We start from the raw sequence: 22,203 nt of genomic DNA on the forward strand, positions 1-22,203 counted from the left end.
CTCCTCGCAACAGTTAAATCACTGTGTAGCTAGGGTAGTATGCTTATGTTCTTCACGCCGGTATCAGTTCGCTGGTTGACGCGTTGCGCGGCAACGTTCAAGAAGACGTCGGCTCGTGATTAATTCAGTCTGAAACAGTATAACATCTCTGAATATAAACAATGACAGATATTTTCCTTTAGTTTTATAACATAGCTGAAACATCTTTTTACCATAAAGTATTGATCGGAAAACATAACACACTTTTTAATAAATCGAGTTTAAAAGCAATGCTCTCCAAGGTAATAATTACAGTGTAAATGATAAGTGTAATCTCCAATAAATTGGTAGTGTTCGTCCATCTTGACATGACTGAAATTACTAAACGCCCGTGGGCGTAGCCTTCAGTACAGCTTGGGTATCACTGCGCCGGGCTGATACTGCCAGAACATCCGCGCGTCCACCTTTACGACATTAGCCGGAAGTACATACAGACCAGTTTGCGGTCAGGGGAAGAAACAAGTTTAAATCTAATGGTGAAGTTAAGAGACGTTCAGAACATGTTTTGGGGTAAGATCGTGATAAATATCGAATGGTTTATTTATGTTTCTGTCAAGTTGTCAAGAATTGTCGTTTTCCATGCGAGACATATGCTTGTCAATGTTTTAGTGTGTTGAGGAGTGTCGATGTTTATGATGAGTAGACCACGTGGGTCTACGAGTCAATACACAACTGGTAGAAATGCTGATTTTCCACGTGATGTCTGGTTTAATTGTTGATCTCATTCTCACTTTGCCTTTGGACACAGTAAGTATATCTTAACTGAGAAGTTCTATAATGTTTAACCTTAAAGTGTTTGGTAGATCTACAGTATATGTGTCGGATAGGTGTATGGGTGTCTAGAACACGTGGACACCTATTGTTAGTTTGAAATGTGAAGGCTTTTCTTGGGTCATTGGAAGAAACATTGGTTCAAATGTATGACGAATATACACATATGAGATTTCAAATGAAAATGTATCAATTATGTTTGTTAAATTAAACATTAGCTGAAATTAAATAGTTTTATTACTTATAATAAAAATTACAAGTAGGAACATTTGCACACCATCACACTGGAAGACGTTTATGTACAGTAGAAATTTCACCTGTAAATCATGAAATGTTTGTTTATCAGTGTGTTGGTGAAATATCCTTGATCAATTTGGGGAATGTACAGGTAAATTTGCTCTAGCTGATGTGAAACATGAAGATTGTTTCAGTGTCTTTTGTTCCATCAATGTCGAAAAAGAATCGAAACAACTCCACTCTTTACTGGTAGTAGTATGTATACTGCAGATATGTTAGCCAGATAGCTTTTGGTACAGAAATATACTCTAATGAAAATGAGAACACTGATGAATACCCTTGGAATGGTCTAATCTAATCTGGTTCTCTGAATTCCCTGTGAGTGCCAGAATAGTAGAAGCCAGTGTGTTAGTATGCTTGCCTCATTTCATCTTGTTAAAGGGGCAATCTGTCTTCATCTCCTTTATTTCATCTGGCACTGTTAAACTGCTGAATACAGTCCTGTACTGGACGTCACACAGAACAAAGAAACAGTCTTGTATATACTGTAATTCTATGATCTTGTAATCTTGAACAAGTTTGGGTTTGAAGAATGTGTTTATTTTGGTTCGACTACATTCCTTCGTATCCAAAAAAGTGCCTTGAGTACACAGCTATAGACCATGTGTTGACAAGAAACTTTCAGCAATTTATTTCATACTATGAATTGTATGGTCCCCTATCAACTTTTCGCGGTACACGGGGGTGTTTAGGATGGCATGTAAATCTTTGTGATATTGATTATTGATCCATGACTCATTCCTACTACCTTTCCTTAATCACCACAAACATACATACAACCTCAGTGCAAGTGACAGTGATCAACTTTCCCTAGTATATGCAGAATAATGCTGTACCAATATCAGGGTTAGGAAAGCGATAATGAGATATAAAACATATTTACAGTTGCTTTGCCTTGGCCAAGCAGCTGGTGGTAGCCAAGTATGTGTGGTAATGTAGGCATTGTCTTGACACAGATGCAGGTTCATTGAGACTAATTGCTATTTCAGGTGTGACTCTAGATGGCGGTAAACGCTACACACAGACTGTGGAGCGCTCCTTCCACATTTCAATGGCAGCCTTGGAGTCTGGTACAGGTTTGTTATCTGTCAAAATGAAGCTTCTTACTATTTGTTTACATGCTTATTGGGAAGTGGAGAACAGGCTATCGTCAATACAACTGAAAGAATCATTGTACCAAGCTCATCTTCAACTCTGGATTATGCACAGGATATTACAGACTGTTATGTACATGTGTAAGCTTGGTATTGATTGTTCTGAGTGTTTATGATTCTTAAAAAGCATTTTCAGGTAGGTCTGTTAGTTTCTAAGGGGTATTTCACTAATACAGTAAATACAAGGCTTGTGGTTTAAGGAAATTGTAATTGCTATTGTTTGCCATTGGTGGTAAGGTGTATATGTGGTACTGACAGATGCCCCCAAAACAAAGGAGAAGCATGTGTCTGTGATGATTCAGCATGAGAAAGCAGAGTTTGTTATGTGCACACTGGAGTTTGGGCGCCTCTACCAACAGCCACTGGACCTGAACTTCACTGAGGGAGAGGAGGTGACATTCTTTCTCAATGGTACAGGTAGGTGTGAGAGAAATAGGACTTCACAGAATTAATGTCAGACTGTGATCTGCGTTCCGGTGTAGTGGGTGAAATTCTTTTAACAATTTCATTATCACTTATGTTGTTGAATTACAAAATCCATTCTAAAATGAATTTTTGAATTGATTGCAAATATCATGAAACTTGACAGCTATTTTCTCTTGTTTAAGGGAGGAATTTGTCACCTTCTCCAGTATGTAAACAATAAGAACTGCATGCACAATATAGCTCCCTATTTACCACAATACAGATTCCTTTACTGGACAATGTGCAGCCCTGCTAGGTCTCAGTATTCATTCTCGTTGGCACAGTCACAAGGTTGGGTAATTCTGATAACCTGTGGTGCCACTGAGAGATCCACAAAGCTCATCACAGTGATGTTGCTCTGCTTGTGCTGCGGCAGAGTGAGGAAGGTGTTTCACTATGTGATGGACATTATACACTGCTAAATCAAACACTGTCACACGTTTTGACTACGTAAGGTGAAATTTGTCCGAGTTGTTTGTGAATTGTTCTGAATGAACGTGATGAACAGTGGTTGAGAATCATGAATGAAGGATTTCATAATACCATATACTAACATATTCTGGGATCCTGCATACCTAATACAAAGGAAAACCCTGGGAAATACTACATTGTGTTCTTTCATATGTGAATAATTTAGGAAACTGTCCTGAGTTAGCTCCCTTACTGATCTTGCTGCATATGTTACAAGACTGTCAGACTGTATACTATAATCAGTCATTTTGGGAAATGACTGCAATCTCTTTGTCATATCATGAGATGACTGAAGATTGGCCCTGGGTGTAACGCTGTCTGACTGAAATGGTTCATTGGTGATACTGCTTCTCATATCTAGTTTTCAGTTTTTTGATTGTTATGAAGACATCCTAATTAGCTTAATCTGACAAGGAGTTCACAGGGTGTGTACTATGAAGAGACATAGCTGCAACAACAACCTTATCTGCTCTCCGTTAGTTGGCTTCTCAAGGATTAATTCTGTCCTGGAGAAGATTCAAGCGCTAGGAATATGTAGGTGAAAACATCACCTGCAACACCACCTGAATCATTTAAATTGCCCCGAACACTGCCACCAACAGACATTTGCAGCCAGCTTTCAGTATGGGTAACAGTACTGAGCAACGGTTTCTTAATAAACTACAAGAGGGATATGCCAAGTGCTCGAAGTACATGATTCCCAGGGAAGAGTTCTTCATGTTGGCAGAGGAGGTTAGGCAGGCTAGTGAATCAACAAGTGAAAGAGCCGTCATGTGTACTATCTTTGTGGGTGACGTCTACATGTTGATAAAGAAGCACCAGACCCCAGATGATACACCTGTGTGCTTTGTTAGCATTGAACATGTGAGCAATGATCATGTTGAAGATGAAACAACTGATACGCCAGTATCTTGCATGACAGTGTTGAGGTTTTTAAATCACAGTGTCAAGAGTGACAGAAAAAGAGAAATAGACCGATGACCAAGGTTTGGATTGAGTAGTCAAATCTGTTCTTACCAGTGAATTTGCATCCTAGCGACAAGTTGACCTCATTGACATGCAGTCCATGAGCCATGGTAGTTTGAAGTAGATTATGGTATACCAAATTCTGCATCCTTCGTCCCCTGTCATCAAAGAGGCAGCAGAAGTGCTGGGGAACCTGGTGATAATGTAGCTGTGCCAGTTCCTATGGTTGGTCATGGTAGAGGAGATCGGTGCACTATATTTGGTGTGATGAGAATGAGAATGACATGTACACAATTGATACCAAAAGTGGTATTCTCAAAGGACTCTACTCCCAAAATCAGTTTGACATTTGCCCTGAGCATCTTTAGACATCACAGACGTTAACAAAGACACATGTGTTTCGAAGAGAGAGGCAGTTTCCATGTCATCCATATCAGTTGGGCAGGGTTTTGTCAAATGTGGCTGTTCAGGACTTAAAAGGTGACAGACAAATAGGTGCAAGTGTTTTAGGGCCGAACTGAGATGTAACAGTGGTTGCCATAATAGCTTAAACTGTTGCAACAAGTAGTAATTGTATGTGCCAAGTCCTGCCCTTCTGTGTGTGGGCTAGGAATAATGATATTTACCTGATTGCATGTATATGAAGTGAAAAATGTACTATGTATATTTTGTTATGTCGCATATTAAGTGCATTTATGACCAACGAACAGCCATTTCAGTCAGATAGTGTAACTCTCAGGGCTAAGTTGCAGTCATTTCGTAAAATGACTAGAGATTTCAGTGATTTCATTATCTGACTGATCAAAACAGTCATTTGATGAAAAGACTGAAAGTTTCAGATTACGCGTCTGACTGTGACATATGTACCAAACTGCACTCTTCTCAGACAATGACACATTATGTTTATTGAAACAAATGTACAGCTAATGACCATGTTGATGTTTGCTGTAGGTATTGTGCATCTCACTGGTTACCTGCTGGATGAGGGGCAGTACAATGACGAGATGGGGCTCAGCGGAGATTCCTCGGAGTCAGATGGTGAGTGACATGACTATGAGGACTCTGTGTGGTTGGGAAGCTGTGCTCTGCTTATTTGTAACTGAACATGTGAAGATATATGTTTGAGTGTCTAGTAAGGTCAGTATTGCCCAAAAGTGTTTGTCTTGTAAGTAGCCGAGTCATGTTACACCAGGGGTTCAGTGTTCCCAACAGTGCTGGTGAGTATTTCCTCATGTTGCTTTGATGCAGCCATGACACCCTAGTCTGGCTGTGAAATATTGAAGAAGGATGTGGGAAATCATAGATTAGATGCAGTGTGAGTATAATTAAAGTTAGTAGCCTTTGGAAGTGAAGTTAAATTATGTCCTAGTGGGTTAACTTGTGTTAGTGCTGCTGTTGCTGCTGTTGCTGCTGCTGAACTATTATAAGCAACCTGCTGCTTTCTTCTGGAAGTGATCTTACATTCCTGTCTTGTAATCACCAGTATTTGTTGCTATGGTTACAGACGAGGCACCTGAGCTGCTGGGTATGGCAGAAGAAGACAGTGAGGATGACAGTGATGATGACAGTGATGATGAAGATTTTGCTATAGAGATGGCCTTGAAGAAAGGTGGGACATGTGTACAGCTGAGGGCAATCCTGACACTATCAATGGCTCTGGTTCATACAGTGCATAAGTGTATGCCACCATAGTACAGTACTGACTCACCAGAATATTGCTGCAATGCCATGAGCCATAATTATAGACATGTACCATATTGTACGATGAGATCAAGTATTCAGCTGGTGTACTATAGCATGCTCAGTTTTTGAAAGTTTGCTGCAGATTGATATGATACACTGTGCCCCCTAGGGATTCTGGCACCTGATTGAAGATACAGGCCCAAATTTGGCAACTTCATGTTTCATGTTTTGAGACTTGATTATAGTCAACTCCAGTCTTTGTAGGTTGTTGCCGATCATGTCGGCTACTGGACTTTCTGTCCTGGGCTTTGTACTGGCAGCAAACATGTAGCTGGAATAATTAAAGTGTAGTGAGTGAGTGAGTCTGATTAGTTTTAAGCCACACACTGCAGTATTCCAGCTATATGGCGGCGTTCTGTAAATGATCGAATCTGGACCAGACAACCGATGATCAACAGCATTCACATCAATACTCGCATTTGGGAACAGATGACATGTGGATCATGTCCTCGAGTCTGACCACCCAATCCCTTTAGTCACCTCTTACGACAAGCATTGTTGCCTTTTGTGACAAGCATTGGTTGCTAAAAACCTTTTCTACACTGGATCTTCAGGGTTAAATTCAAGTGTATGTCACAGAGATCTTGATTTTGTAGATGCAAAGAAAAGAAAAGCCAAAGACACTGGAGCTGTCCAACAAAAGAAATCTAAGTTGTTATGCATGAATGATGACTGTGAAGACCTTGATTGTGATGACAGCGATGATGATGATGATGATGATGATGAAGAGGATGATGATGATGATGAAGAGGTAAATGCTTTTTTTTTATGTATAGTCAGTGCTGTTAGAATTATAAGGATGATTGTGAGTTGAATGAGTGAGTATGATTTCACACCAGTTTTAGTAACTTTCCAGCAATATCATGGCTGTGGCATGGGGACAGGGGACACCAGATATAGGCTTCACTCCTCAGTGTACCTATGTGGGATATCTAACATGGATCGGTGGCGTCACGAGCAAATGTTATGGCATGCCAGTAGGTGTTTGGTGATCCAAAACTTGCCCTGCTGAGGTGTTTGAAGTGACAGTTGCTGTGTCGGCAGAATACCAGATATGCACTCTCTAGGTTTGTTCCTTCATGCTCACACATATGACTGCAAGAATCTTTCTGGATTGGCTTCAAGCAGAACTAGGTTATGATTAGACGTTGTGTGCCATGTGTGTATTTGATCACAGATGTCAGCTTTCGATCCCGATACTTACTCCCTTGCTAAAATGAGCTAGTAGAATGAACTGTCTCAAGAAATGATCCGTACAGTCAACAGTTTTATCACAGAAATGACTGAACAGACAGTTCATTCTTTCAATTTATGTTGCATTAATATTTTTGAAACCTTTTGCTAATTTGTAAAATTGAGAAGCACTATGAAACATGAATGTTTGTATGTGTTTGTTAGTTGATGATGGGGGAAGACATGGAAGACAGTATGGAAGAGGAGCAGGAGGAGGAAGGTTTGTTGAATGGAAGTCATTCCAACTGAATATAGCGCAACTAGTAGCAAGATGATGTGCATGTGTCTTAATGTCAATAGCCTCACTATAGTAATACCTGCAGTGTACAGAACCTCTTCCATTGTTACAAGTACACCTCTACTGTCCCTCACTATAATGACTGGAGTACACCCCTACTGTCCCTCACTATAATGACTGGAGTACACCCCTACTGTCCCTCACTATAACGACTGGAGTACATCCCTACTGTCCCTCACTATAATGACTGGAGTACACCCCTACTGTCCCTCACTATAATGACTGGAGTACACCCCTACTGTCCCTCACTATAATGACTGGAGTACACCCCTACTGTCCCTCACTATAATGACTGGAGTACACCCCTACTGTCCCTCACTATAATGACTGGAGTACACCCCTACTGTCTCTCACTATAATGACTGGAGTACACCTCTACTGTCCCTCACTATAATGACTGGAGTACACCTTTACTGTCCCTCACTATAATGACTGGAGTACACCTCTACTGTCCCTCAGTATAATGACTGGAGTACACCTCTACTGTCCCTCACTATAATAATGACTGGAGTACACCCCTACTGTCCCTCACTATAATAATGACTGGAGTACACCCCTACTGTCCCTCACTATAATGACTGGAGTACACCTCTACTGTCCCTCACTATAATAATGACTGGAGTACATCCCTACTGTCCCTCACTATAATGACTGGAGTACACCCCTACTGTCCCTCACTATAATGACTGGAGTACACCTCTACTGTCCCTCACTATAACGACTGGAGTACACCCCTACTGTCCCTCACTATAATGACTGGAGTACACCCCTACTGTCCCTCACTATGACTGGAGTACACCTCTACTGTCCCTCACTATATTAATGACTGGAATACACCTCTACTGTCCCTCACTATAATGACTGGAGTACACCCCTACTGTCCCTCACTATAATGACTGGAGTACACCCCTACTGTCCCTCACTATAACGACTGGAGTACACCTCTACTGTCCCTCACTATAATGACTGGAGTACACCTCTACTGTCCCTCACTATAATGACTGGAGTACACCTCTACTGTCCCTCACTATAATGACTGGAGTACACCCCTACTGTCCCTCACTATAACGACTGGAATACACCTCTACTGTCCCTCACTATAACGACTGGAGTACACCCCTACTGTCCCTCACTATAATGACTGGAGTACACCCCTACTGTCCCTCACTATAATGACTGGAGTACACCCCTACTGTCCCTCACTATGACTGGAGTATACCTCTACTGTCCCTCACTATAATGACTGGAGTACACCTTTACTGTCCCTCACTATAATGACTGGAGTACACCTCTACTGTCCCTCACTATAATGACTGGAGTACACCTCTACTGTCCCTCACTATAATAATGACTGGAGTACACCCCTACTGTCCCTCACTATAATAATGACTGGAGTACACCCCTACTGTCCCTCACTATAATGACTGGAGTACACCCCTACTGTCCCTCACTATGACTGGAGTATACCTCTACTGTCCCTCACTATAATGACTGGAGTACACCTTTACTGTCCCTCACTATAATGACTGGAGTACACCTCTACTGTCCCTCAGTATAATGACTGGAGTACACCTCTACTGTCCCTCACTATAATAATGACTGGAGTACACCCCTACTGTCCCTCACTATAATAATGACTGGAGTACACCCCTACTGTCCCTCACTATAATGACTGGAGTACACCTCTACTGTCCCTCACTATAATAATGACTGGAGTATACCTCTACTGTCCCTCACTATAATGACTGGAGTATACCTCTACTGTCCCTCACTATAATGACTGGAGTACACCCCTACTGTCCCTCACTATAATGACTGGAGTACACCTCTACTGTCCCTCACTATAATAATGACTGGAGTACACCCCTACTGTCCCTCACTATAATGACTGGTGTACACCTCTACTGTCCCTCACTATAATGACTGGAGTACACCTCTACTGTCCCTCACTTTAATGACTGGAGTACACCTCTACTGTCCCTCACTATAATGACTGGAGTACACCTCTACTGTCCCTCACTATAATGACTGGAGTACACCTCTACTGTCCCTCACTATAATAATGACTGGAGTACACCCCTACTGTCCCTCACTATAATAATGACTGGAGTACACCCCTACTGTCCCTCACTATAATGACTGGAGTACACCCCTACTGTCCCTCACTATGACTGGAGTATACCTCTACTGTCCCTCACTATAATGACTGGAGTACACCTTTACTGTCCCTCACTATAATGACTGGAGTACACCTCTACTGTCCCTCAGTATAATGACTGGAGTACACCTCTACTGTCCCTCACTATAATAATGACTGGAGTACACCCCTACTGTCCCTCACTATAATAATGACTGGAGTACACCCCTACTGTCCCTCACTATAATGACTGGAGTACACCTCTACTGTCCCTCACTATAATAATGACTGGAGTATACCTCTACTGTCCCTCACTATAATGACTGGAGTATACCTCTACTGTCCCTCACTATAATGACTGGAGTACACCCCTACTGTCCCTCACTATAATGACTGGAGTACACCTCTACTGTCCCTCACTATAATAATGACTGGAGTACACCCCTACTGTCCCTCACTATAATGACTGGAGTACACCTCTACTGTCCCTCACTATAATGACTGGAGTACACCTCTACTGTCCCTCACTTTAATGACTGGAGTACACCTCTACTGTCCCTCACTATAATGACAGGAGTACACCTCTACTGTCCCTCACTATAATGTCTGGAGTACACCTCTACTGTCCCTCACTATAATGACTGGAGTACACCTCTACTGTCCCTCACTATAATGACTGGAGTACACCTCTACTGTCCCTCACTATAATAATGACTGGAGTACACCCCTACTGTCCCTCACTATAATAATGACTGGAGTACACCCCTACTGTCCCTCACTATAATGACTGGAGTACACCCCTACTGTCCCTCACTATGACTGGAGTATACCTCTACTGTCCCTCACTATAATGACTGGAGTACACCTTTACTGTCCCTCACTATAATGACTGGAGTACACCTCTACTGTCCCTCAGTATAATGACTGGAGTACACCTCTACTGTCCCTCACTATAATAATGACTGGAGTACACCCCTACTGTCCCTCACTATAATAATGACTGGAGTACACCCCTACTGTCCCTCACTATAATGACTGGAGTACACCTCTACTGTCCCTCACTATAATAATGACTGGAGTATACCTCTACTGTCCCTCACTATAATGACTGGAGTATACCTCTACTGTCCCTCACTATAATGACTGGAGTACACCCCTACTGTCCCTCACTATAATGACTGGAGTACACCTCTACTGTCCCTCACTATAATAATGACTGGAGTACACCCCTACTGTCCCTCACTATAATGACTGGAGTACACCTCTACTGTCCCTCACTTTAATGACTGGAGTACACCTCTACTGTCCCTCACTATAATGTCTGGAGTACACCTCTACTGTCCCTCACTATAATGACTGGAGTACACCCCTACTGTCCCTCACTATAATGACTGGAGTACACCTCTACTGTCCCTCACTACAATAATGACTGGAGTACACCTCTACTGTCCCTCACTATAATGACAGGAGTACACCTCTACTGTCCCTCACTATAATGTCTGGAGTACACCTCTACTGTCCCTCACTATAATGACTGGAGTACACCTCTACTGTCCCTCACTATAATGACTGGAGTACACCTCTACTGTCCCTCACTATAATGACTGGAGTACACCTCTACTGTCCCTCACTATAATGACTGGAGTACACCTCTACTGTCCCTCACTACAATAATGACTGGAGTACACCTCTACTGTCCCTCACTATAATGACAGGAGTACACCTCTACTGTCCCTCACTATAATGTCTGGAGTACACCTCTACTGTCCCTCACTATAATGACTGGAGTACACCTCTACTGTCCCTCACTATAATGACTGGAGTACACCTCTACTGTCCCTCACTATAATGACTGGAGTACACCTCTACTGTCCGTCACTATAATGACTGGAGTACACCTCTACTGTCCCTCACTATAATAATGACTGGAGTACACCCCTACTGTCCCTCACTATAATAATGACTGGAGTACACCCCTACTGTTCCTCACTATAATGACTGGAGTACACCTCTACTGTCCCTCACTATAATAATGACTGGAGTATACCTCTACTGTCCCTCACTCTAATGACTGGAGTATACCTCTACTGTCCCTCACTATAATGACTGGAGTACACCCCTACTGTCCCTCACTATAATGACTGGAGTACACCCCTACTGTCCCTCACTATGACTGGAGTATACCTCTACTGTCCCTCACTATAATGACTGGAGTACACCTTTACTGTCCCTCACTATAATGACTGGAGTACACCTCTACTGTCCCTCACTTTAATGACTGGAGTACACCTCTACTGTCCCTCACTATAATGACAGGAGTACACCTCTACTGTCCCTTACTATAATGTCTGGAGTACACCTCTACTGTCCCTCACTATAATGACTGGAGTACACCTCTACTGTCCCTCACTATAATGACTGGAGTACACCTCTACTGTCCCTCACTATAATGACTGGAGTACACCTCTACTGTCCCTCACTATAATGTCTGGAGTACACCCCTACTGTCCCTCACTATAATGACTGGAGTATACCTCTACTGTCCCTCACTATAATGACTGGAGTACACCTCTACTGTCCCTCACTATAATGACTGGAGTACACCTCTACTGTCCCTCACTATAATGACTGGAGTACACCTCTACTGTCCCTCACTATAATGTCTGGAGTACACCTCTACTGTCCCTCACTATAACGACTGGAGTCCATCCCTACTGTCCCTCACTATAATGACTGGAGTACACCTCTACTGTTCCTCACTATAATGACTGGAGTACACCTCTACTGTCCCTCACTATAATGACTGGAGTACACCTCTACTGTCCCTCACTATAATGACTGGAGTATACCTCTACTGTCCCTCACTATAGTGACTGGAGTACACCTCTACTGTCCCTCACTATAATGTCTGGAGTACACCTCTACTGTCCCTCACTATAATGTCTGGAGTACACCTCTACTGTCCCTCACTATAATGACTGGAGTACACCTCTACTGTCCCTCACTATAATGACTGGAGTATACCTCTACTGTCCCTCACTATAATGACTGGAGTACACCTCTACTGTCCCTCACTATAATGTCTGGAGTACACCTCTACTGTCCCTCACTATAATGACTGGAGTACACCTCTACTGTCCCTCACTATAATGACTGGAGTACACCTCTACTGTCCCTCACTGTAATAATGACTGGAGTACACCTCTACTGTCCCTCACTATAATGACTGGAGTACACCTCTACTGTCCCTCACTATAATGTCTGGAGTACACCTCTACTGTCCCTCACTATAATAATGACTGCAGTGTACAGAACTTCTTCCATTGTTACCATGAGCACTCTTCCACCGTTATACGAGTCATTCTCAAAAGTTGCAGCTGTTTGGTGTACAAAGGCAACATAATTCAAAGACATAATAATCAATCACTATTTTCACATATGGGAAACAACATTGTTAAGATTCACATGTCAATAATATTTGAGGCTTAATTATGTTCAGTATTGTCATGAAGACTAATTAAACTAATTAGGTCACAGCCATATTGTCTTTCCTGTAAGAACATTAGTACTTATATTTTTTTTTTAAAAAATACATTGATGCCTAAAGATATTGCATTGTAAATTCTACCTTACCTGTTATTTTGTTACACACACCTAAAAATTCAGTTCCATGATTGCATGTTTATGAAATAAACCTGATCTACACTGTGTCAGATGAAATAGTGAAATCTGCTGGTACTTTTCAATGTTCTTGATATCCCCTCAGCTGTCTGTCATACAAAAATATTGCACTGAAGGCGATTTGAAGAGAATATTTTAATATTTCTGATTGATTTCTGACAATGTCTTACTCATAAGATCATAAAACATTTACTTTCAAGTAGTGTTATATGAAAGACAGTATCGTTATGCCAAAGACACTCTATGTTATTGGAAAGAAAATATGTGAAATAAATTAGAAAAGCTATTTATTTGTAACAAAAATCTTTGATCTATCTGTAATGAAAGAAAGAGTTCTTTGTGTGTTACCCTCGGAAATATAATAAGTGTTACATGTTATATCCATATCTCCAAATAAGGTGACTAACAATGACATAAACAAAGACAATTCGATTGTATATTTAGTTAGGATAAGAATACATCAGTGACATTGATGATAAGCTAGGTTCATATCAATCAGTGTCTAAAAAGTATTGGACCCGTGAAGGTCCCGGGGTAGAATAGGCCTTCAGCAACCCATGCTTGCCATAAAATAAAATAACGGGATCGGGTGGTCAGACTAGCTGACTTGGTTGACACATGTCATCGGTTCCCCATTGTGCAGATCGATGCTCATGTTGTTGATCACTGGATTGTCTGGTCCAGACTTGATTATTTACAGACCGTCGCCATATAGCTGGAATATTGCTAAGTGCGACGTAAAACTAAACTCACTCACTCACTAAAAAGTATTGTTTTTTCCATACTTGTAGACCAAAATATATAGTCTGTATGTTAGAACTTTGCCTCTTTGTTAGCCTATAGGCATGTCAGTGTTACTGGAAAGACATTTCAGAACAAGTTAATGGAAGACCAGGAAGAATTAAAAAAACTATAGATTTTGTGCTTTATATAAACACCAATTAAAGTAGCAGTTACCATCTTGAAATTTGTTTCTTTTGGGAAGTCAGAAAAACAATTTAATGACAAGTTTGACAGTATTAAATAGCCTACATCATATTTGTAATGAATTTATGAAACTGTCAAACTGGTTTACAAGTAACAAATGTATCAAAGTTTGGATCACCATCCTGAAACTGTTGAACAGGTTTACAACTAACAAAAGTATCAAGTTTAGATCATCTGCCTCAAGCTGTCAAAGTAACAAATAAATCAACAAAATTAATCTCTGTAGTTGTCATACCCATTTTGCCAGTTCTGAAAAACATACAGAAATGAATGTTTCACTGACTTTTTAATTTAGATGATCACCAATTAACTTTTTTCAGGAAATTGGATGTTCAACATTTTGATTGTTTTTGCAGACTGATTATTACAGTGCCATAACTAGTATGATCAGTCACACACTGTCTTTCAAATAACAGTCTTTAAGATGGATATAAGCATGCAAAGTTTCAAGAACAGACTTCTGTGTTAAGCATAAGGTAATTTTGTCTCATATCTTAATGCACATCTGAATAAATCAGGAAAGAAAAACAAAAATGAAAGATCATGTATATTAAACTGTCTTTGCAGTAACAACATAAGTCCTTTAAATAACAGGTATTTTTGAAAGGTGTGAAACATACAAATTGTTAAGGAAAATATCAATTGTTACTTCAAATATAAACTTAATGGTCCTAATGTAAGGACTTAGCAAATCTAGATGAACAAAGACCTTCTAGATATATTGGGTATTTTCAAATTTGTATTGAATTGTCTTTGCAGTCACATAACTTCTCTCTAGTAACAACCTTTTACAAAAATAAGGATAGCTGCATTCAGAAAAGAAAGCGTAAAACATGTTTCAGTTTCTGCATATATACACCTTAGATCTTTATCACAATTAAGCTGTTAATGATGTAAAATAAAAAGAATATGTGACTAAACTAAGATGTTTTTCTTTGAAGTAACACTGATGGCCTTTCCAATAACAAAATGGCTGTTAAAGAAAAGACTGTTATTTGAGAGACAGATTGCAAAAGTAAATTCAGAAAAAAATAATGACTATTCCCTTTCCCTTTTCAGACAACATCCTTGTGTTGTAATTATGGTTCCAAATGCAAAGAGAAACACATATTTTTGGAAAATTGTTTGTTTCTTTTGTTAATTGATGTTACTTAAAAGACACCCATACAAAGTACTTGCAAATGTTTACCTATTCTACTTGATTTTCTTTAAAAGTTCTGTCTTGAGCTTAACGCCACATGTTTATCACTCTCAACCAGAAGTTGTTAATGGGAGTTCCACCTTCACAAGATGACAGATCACTGATGATTTGATACGTATATTGAACTGTTACAGGAAAGACATCTTCTTGTATACAAGAGAAAAAGATTGTTTTTTACTTCAAAATTCAGCTTCGAAATCTCAAACATCTGCCGGGAATGGGGAAAAGGTCTGTTCTTTTCATCAATGAAATTTATAGCACAACAGACACCTTATGTTAGGTTTTTGCACCCAGATACATGACAAAGTGCATATCTTTTGTCGCATAAAGGAATAAAATAAAAAGTATTTCTTCATTTTGTTTGTCATAAAAAATTCCCAAGATAGATTAGATATACCTAATGAAGGAGAAGTCAGATTTTTAACATAACTGATAAAATTTGACGGTTATATTGAAGTTTGAATCCTGATACGTGAAAAAGCTGCATCTTTTGAGAATGACTCGTACCTGACTGACATGTTAATTGATTGATTTTGTGATTTGCTGGTTGATTGTGAATCCCATATGTGAGTCAACTGATTGTGTTACCCTAGTGTGAGTCAACTGATTGTGTATCCCTTGTGTGAGTCAACTGATTGCGTATCCCTTGTGCGAGTCAGTTGATTGTGTTTCCCTTGTTTGATTTGACTAGTTGTATATCCCTTGTTTTAGTCAGCTGATTGCCTATCCCTTTTGAGAGTCATCTGATTGTGTATCCCATGTTTGAGTCAGCTGACTGTGTACCTCTAGTGGGATGCAACCGATTATGTATGAATTGTGTATCATCTGATTGTGTATCCCATACAGATGATGAATCGGATGGGGAAGCAGAGGACCAACAAGTGCCAGCTAAATCACCCAAAGCCAAAAAACAAGAGAAGAAGAAACAACCTACAAAGCAGGCAGCTGCAGACAGTGCCTCAAAAGAAAAGGTGACAGCCTTTAGTAATTTTTTTTCACCTTCCTTCAAGAATTGTTGCTTCTTCAAATTAATCAATGTCCTAAGAAGATTTATGTGATAGTCCAATGTTATTTTATCTTCAATGTATGTCCGAATTCCTTGTGAGTGAATGGCCGCTATATAGCAGCAGCATGTAAATAATTGAGTCAGGACCAGACAATCCAGTGATCAAAAGCATGAGCATCAGTCTATGCCATTGTCCTTGTTCAAGAATTGCCTTGAGAAGTAGGTCAATACACTTACCTCTGGTTCTGATGGTTTTGATTTATAGCATCATAACATTACGCTTGTGTTGTTTCAGAGTCCTGGACAAAATGGTGTAGCAAATACTCCAGGCACTGAAGAAAAGAAGAAGAAAAAGAAAAAGAAGAAGAAGAAAAACAAAAACAAGGAGGGAGCAGAAACACAACAGAATACACCTGAGGTAAGCAAATCTGTGTTGTCCCTCATCATTAGATTCAAAGGGAAAACCTCATGTCCCAATGTCTTTAATACCCTGTGTTCCAAGGAAGAAACTGTCCTTGGTGCCTTAAGTTCCAGGGAAGAAACTGTCCTTGGTATAATATGTTCCTAGAAGAATCGACATGAGTGTCATTCCCCCACATTGGTACAATGTGTGGAGACTATTTCTGGTGTCTTTCCCCCTCACACCAGCTGGAATATTGCTAAAAGTGGCGTGAAACTAAACTCGCTCATCCACTGTTTCAGAAATCATCAGTCCCTAAGCTCACAAAAGACACACCCAAGTCAACACCAAATCAACCCAAAAAAGACACTCCCAAACCCTCAGCCAGCCAGACCCCGAAAGAGACACCAAAGAAGCGCGTGGTTTCTGGTGGTGTGATTGTTGAAGATATCAAAGTGGGGCATGGTCCAGAAGCCAAGTCTGGGAAACAGGTAAGGCAAAACAGTCACTTGTTCAGATCAGCTTGTTACACAAACATTGTCTCAACCTGCCTTGAGACAGTGGAGTAATCACTGATTTCTAGGTTGTTCATCACAAGTATACTCATAGTATGTTCAGTGGTGGCTGTATTTGCCACTATTGGTTATGTTGTAGCTACATCTGTCGTATTTTAGAATATGTTTCACCTGTTGACAAAATAAAAACAAGAAACAAACATCTCCTAGTATTCTTTGTTACTGTCCAGAGAGACGATTGCTTCTTGTACCTGTTTGCCAACATGTGAATCTTGTTTTTCTGATGTAGCAGCGAGATAACTTGTAGTGGTAAATACTGTCTCACTTGATACTACCAGTATACTTGTGAAATGCAGTGATCTTAAAGCATTTTAAAGTGTGAGTCAGGAAACAAGGATTTGAGGAAACAAGGAATACGTAAGGAATAATTATACGGTGGATCTTGTTCGCTTTTAGTTCAGAGGTGTGGTACAATGTATGGTAGGTAGTGGAGGCACAGTGTTTTATCTGAGTTCTGGAGGGGTGTTGTGTCATGTGTGTTGTGCAGATGTATGTGTCATGTGTGTTGTGCAGATGTATGTGTCATGTGTGTTGTGCAGATGTATGTGTCATGTGTGTTGTGTATTTGTCGTATCGTGTCTGTGTGGTGATGTATTGTGTCATGTGTGTTGTGCAGATGTATGTGTTATGTGTGTTGTGTATTTGTCGTATCGTGTCTGTGTGGTGATGTATTGTGTCATGTGTGTTGTGCAGATGTATTGTGTCATGTGTGTTGTGCAGATGTATGTGTCTTGTGTATTTGTCGTATCGTGTCTGTGTGGTGATGTATTGTGTCATGTGTATTGTGCAGATGTATGTGTCATGTGTGTTGTGCAGATGTATGTGTCATGTATGTTGTGCAGATGTATGTGTCATGTGTGTTGTGCAGATGTATGTGTTATGTGTGTTGTGCAGATGTATGTGTGTTGTGTATTTGTCGTATCGTGTCTGTGTGGTGATGTATTGTGTCATGTGTGTTGTGCAGATGTATGTGTCATGTGTGTTGTGCAGATGTATGTGTTATGTGTTTTGTGCAGATGTATGTGTCATGTGTGATGTGCAGATGTATGTGTTATGTGTGTTGTGCAGATGTATGTGTCATGTGTGTTGTGCAGATGTATGTGTTATGTGTGTTGTGCAGATGTATGTGTTATGTGTGTTGTGCAGATGTATGTGTCATGTGTGTTGTGCAGATGTATGTGTTATGTGTCTTGTGTGTTAGTCGTATCGTGTCTGTGTGGTGATGTATTGTGTCATGTGTGTTGTGCAGATGTATGTGTCATGTGTGTTGTGCAGATGTATGTGTCAAGTGTGATGTGCAGATGTATGTGTCATGTGTGTTGTGCAGATGTATGTGTCATGTGTGTTGTGCAGATGTATGTGTCATGTGTGTTGTGTATTTGTCGTATCGTGTCTGTGTGGTGATGTATTGTGTCATGTGTGTTGTGCAGATGTATGTGTTATGTGTGTTGTGTATTTATCGTATCGTGTCTGTGTGGTGATGTATTGTGTCATGTGTGTTGTGCAGATGTATGTGTTATGTGTGTTGTGTATTTGTCGTATCGTGTCTGTGTGGTGATGTATTGTGTCATGTGTGTTGTGCAGATGTATGTGTTATGTGTGTTGTGTATTTGTCGTATCGTGTCTGTGTGGTGATGTATTGTGTCATGTGTGTTGTGCAGATGTATGTGTTATGTGTCTTGTGTGTTAGTCGTATCGTGTCTGTGTGGTGATGTATTGTGTCATGTTTATGTGGTGGAGTTGTATTGTCATGTGTTTTTTAGCATGTTTGTGTGGTGGAGGTGTATTGTCATGTGTTTTTTAGCATGTTTATGTGGTGGTGGTGTATTGTCATGTGTTTTTTAGCATGTTTATGTGGTGGAGGTGTATTGTCATGTGTTTTTTAGCATGTTTATGTGGTGGAGGTGTATTGTCACGTGTTTTTTAGCATGTTTGTGTGGTGGTGGTGTATTGTCATGTGTTTTTTAGCATGTTTGTGTGGTGGAGTTGTATTGTCATGTGTTTTTTAGCATGTTTGTGTGGTGGAGGTGTATTGTCATGTGTTTTTTAGCATGTTTATGTGGTGGAGTTGTATTGTCATGTGTTTTTTAGCATGTTTGTGTGGTGGAGGTGTATTTTCATGTGTTTTTTTAGCATGTTTATGTGGTGGAGGTGTATTGTCATGTGTTTTTTAGCATGTTTATGTGGTGGAGGTGTATTGTCATGTGTTTTTTAGCATGTTTATGTGGTGGAGGTGTATTGTCACGTGTTTTTTTAGCATGTTTGTGTGGTGGTGGTGTATTGTCATGTGTTTTTTAGCATGTTTGTGTGGTGGTGGTGTATTGTCATGTGTTTTTTAGCATGTTTGTGTGGTGGTGGTGTATTGTCATGTGCTTGGTGGAGGTGTATTGTTTCTTTCCCCCTCAACATGTACATGGGATAATTGAGAGTCAGAATATTTATATTCAGAGTTCTGTATATCAGGTTGCAGTTGTCACAGGTGCCCATGTCATGTTGTCATGCACTCTGGTGCCTGTGTGACATTTACGGTTGTCCTTTGGTCCCTGGATAGTAGTAATGCACAAATACCATTAAATAATAAGTTTGCAGTTGTCCTTGTGGGCAGTGAAAAATTATGTCTTATTTTGGACTAGAGAAGTACAGATGGCACCACTAATTATTGTTCACTCGTTGGTCCTGTGGTCTAATGGGAAATTTTGAAAGGTTCCTTTCTTGAAATGTCAAGGCAATATTTCTTGCAATGAAACATTGACCATGCATTACAGTTCATTGTGAGATTGTTCAATGTTCAGGCCCAGATGTATTATGTTGGAACGCTACAAGATGGCAAACAGTTTGACTCCTGTAAAGGTGGAAAGCCATTCAAGTTCAAACTGGGCAAAGGTGAAGTGATACGTGGCTGGGATGTTGGAGTCAGTGGTGAGTAGTAGCACCCTCAGGATGCAGGGATATAACACTCTATGTATACATTCATCATAATCGTAGGAAGAGCCCTTTCACAGAAGATCCAGTTTAACTTGTGGAATATATCCATTCATTTAGTACCCCCAGAAAAAAACAGTTAGGTTTTAATTGATGTATTACACAATTATGTTTCAGGTATGAAGGTTGGAGGCAAGAGGAAACTAGTGATACCTCCTTCAATGGGGTGAGTGCACTCTTTATATTCTTCACTACAGCACACAACCAAGGTTCCCCCTTGAACATTCATATACCCATGTGTTTCTTGTGTCATCAAAACTGCCATCAAAACTCACGATAGATGAATCAGAAAGACAACCTCACAGAATTCAGATCATATTGTTTAAAACCTGGTCGCCAGGGATCATCAGCTGGATATTACCATGGTAACGTCTGTGTTTCAGATATGGGAAGCAGCGACAGGGACCCATTCCACCAAACAGCACCTTGGTCTTTGAAGTGGAGCTGAAAGCTGTCAGCTAATATTTTTAATAAAACACAAAGAAAAAACATTTGAGAGTTTTTATTGACAAGGCCGCCTAAAAGTGTATTGTGCTGATGTCATTGCTTGTTGGTCTGAGGTTGACATGGGCCGTTTTCTTGTTGGCAGGTGTTGACATGGACAGTGGACTAGTTAGTCAGAGACTGACATAGACTGTGTGCTTGTTGGCCAGATAATGACATGGACTGTGGACTTGTCGGTCAGAGATTGACATGGACTGCACTTGGTCAGAGATTGACCACAACTGCACTTGTTGGTCAAAGATTGACATGGACTGCACTTGTGATTGACAGTAATGAGTAGTATGTCATCCTCCACACGAGTACTGCGTCGCCTGATAGGTTCTGTTTGCTATTAGGATATGTCACCCATACTCTGTCAGTATTCGTTTATGTGTCTCCCACAAGGACATTTACTGGACTATACTTAACTGTTCAATCAGTAATGATTGAGGTTGAAAGACTTTCGAACGCGCATCAACCAAGTACGATAGAATGATCTCTCTGACAAGCATGGATTACTACCGACGAAGCTGAACCGCACCTTGGCCCGTGATCAGTACCATGCCAGTGTCGCCTTTTGTGACCGTATACTCACAGAACACACTGAACATATTTTAAACTGTAGATTCTCCTGCTATATCGCACTCAAGATGACATTCCTATTTGCTCCACATGGGATCACAGGGTGCGGGAACCCGTTTGTTAAGCAGTTGAAGACCAAAAGAATTCAACATATGTTTACTTACTGAAACTCCGTTACACCATACATACACGGACTCATGGAATAATGGCAGAAATTACATGTCTTTCTTAGAAATGCTTTGGTCCTGTTTTGACCATCGAAACCCCTTGTTTGGTTTCGATAGGGTCCTTAACTGACCTTACACATTTTGACCATATGTGTTAGGATTTGGCACCTTTAGAGACAGTCGACCATTGAAGGTCCGGGTTAATTTTCAGCAAGTCAGGCGACCAACGGGTCGGGTGATCACTCTCGCTGACATGGTTCAAGCATCCAAAACTACGTAGATGGATGTTCATGATGCTGATCACTGGATCGACTAGTCGACTTCTCTCAGACCGCCGTCATGTAGCCTGAATAAACAACAGACCAATCAACTGGACACCGCGGCCCACAATATGACCGCTCTCTATCGAGGCAAATCGAACCGGTGACAGAGTTCAGTCATTTTAAGTCAAACTGAATTTAGTTTTGCTATGCATTTAGATGGTAATCGGCCCATAAACATTATTTTTATGTTGTACATTCTCTGAAAAGATTAAGTCTTCAACATATTCAACAAATGTGAAATT

The 22,203-nt window shown here is 40.5% G+C and overlaps 1 protein-coding gene across 1 annotated transcript; it reads left to right on the forward strand.

Annotated features, from left to right (window-relative positions):
• The first annotated feature begins 452 nt into the window (after nt 1-452).
• LOC137278672 (46 kDa FK506-binding nuclear protein-like) lies at nt 453-20,897 on the forward strand. The gene is made up of 13 exons (XM_067811179.1): nt 453-549; nt 2,097-2,183; nt 2,520-2,678; nt 5,115-5,201; nt 5,668-5,772; nt 6,503-6,657; nt 7,305-7,359; nt 16,290-16,414; nt 16,745-16,867; nt 17,152-17,340; nt 20,217-20,343; nt 20,524-20,572; nt 20,790-20,897. The coding sequence occupies exons 1-13, from the start codon at nt 513-515 to the stop codon at nt 20,866-20,868; spliced, it is 1,377 nt and encodes a 458-aa protein (XP_067667280.1). The 5' UTR covers nt 453-512; the 3' UTR covers nt 20,869-20,897.
• The last annotated feature ends 1,306 nt before the right edge of the window (nt 20,898-22,203 follow it).

This window comes from Haliotis asinina, chromosome 3 (assembly GCF_037392515.1).
Source record: "Haliotis asinina isolate JCU_RB_2024 chromosome 3, JCU_Hal_asi_v2, whole genome shotgun sequence".
NCBI classification, from domain to species: domain Eukaryota; kingdom Metazoa; phylum Mollusca; class Gastropoda; order Lepetellida; family Haliotidae; genus Haliotis; species Haliotis asinina.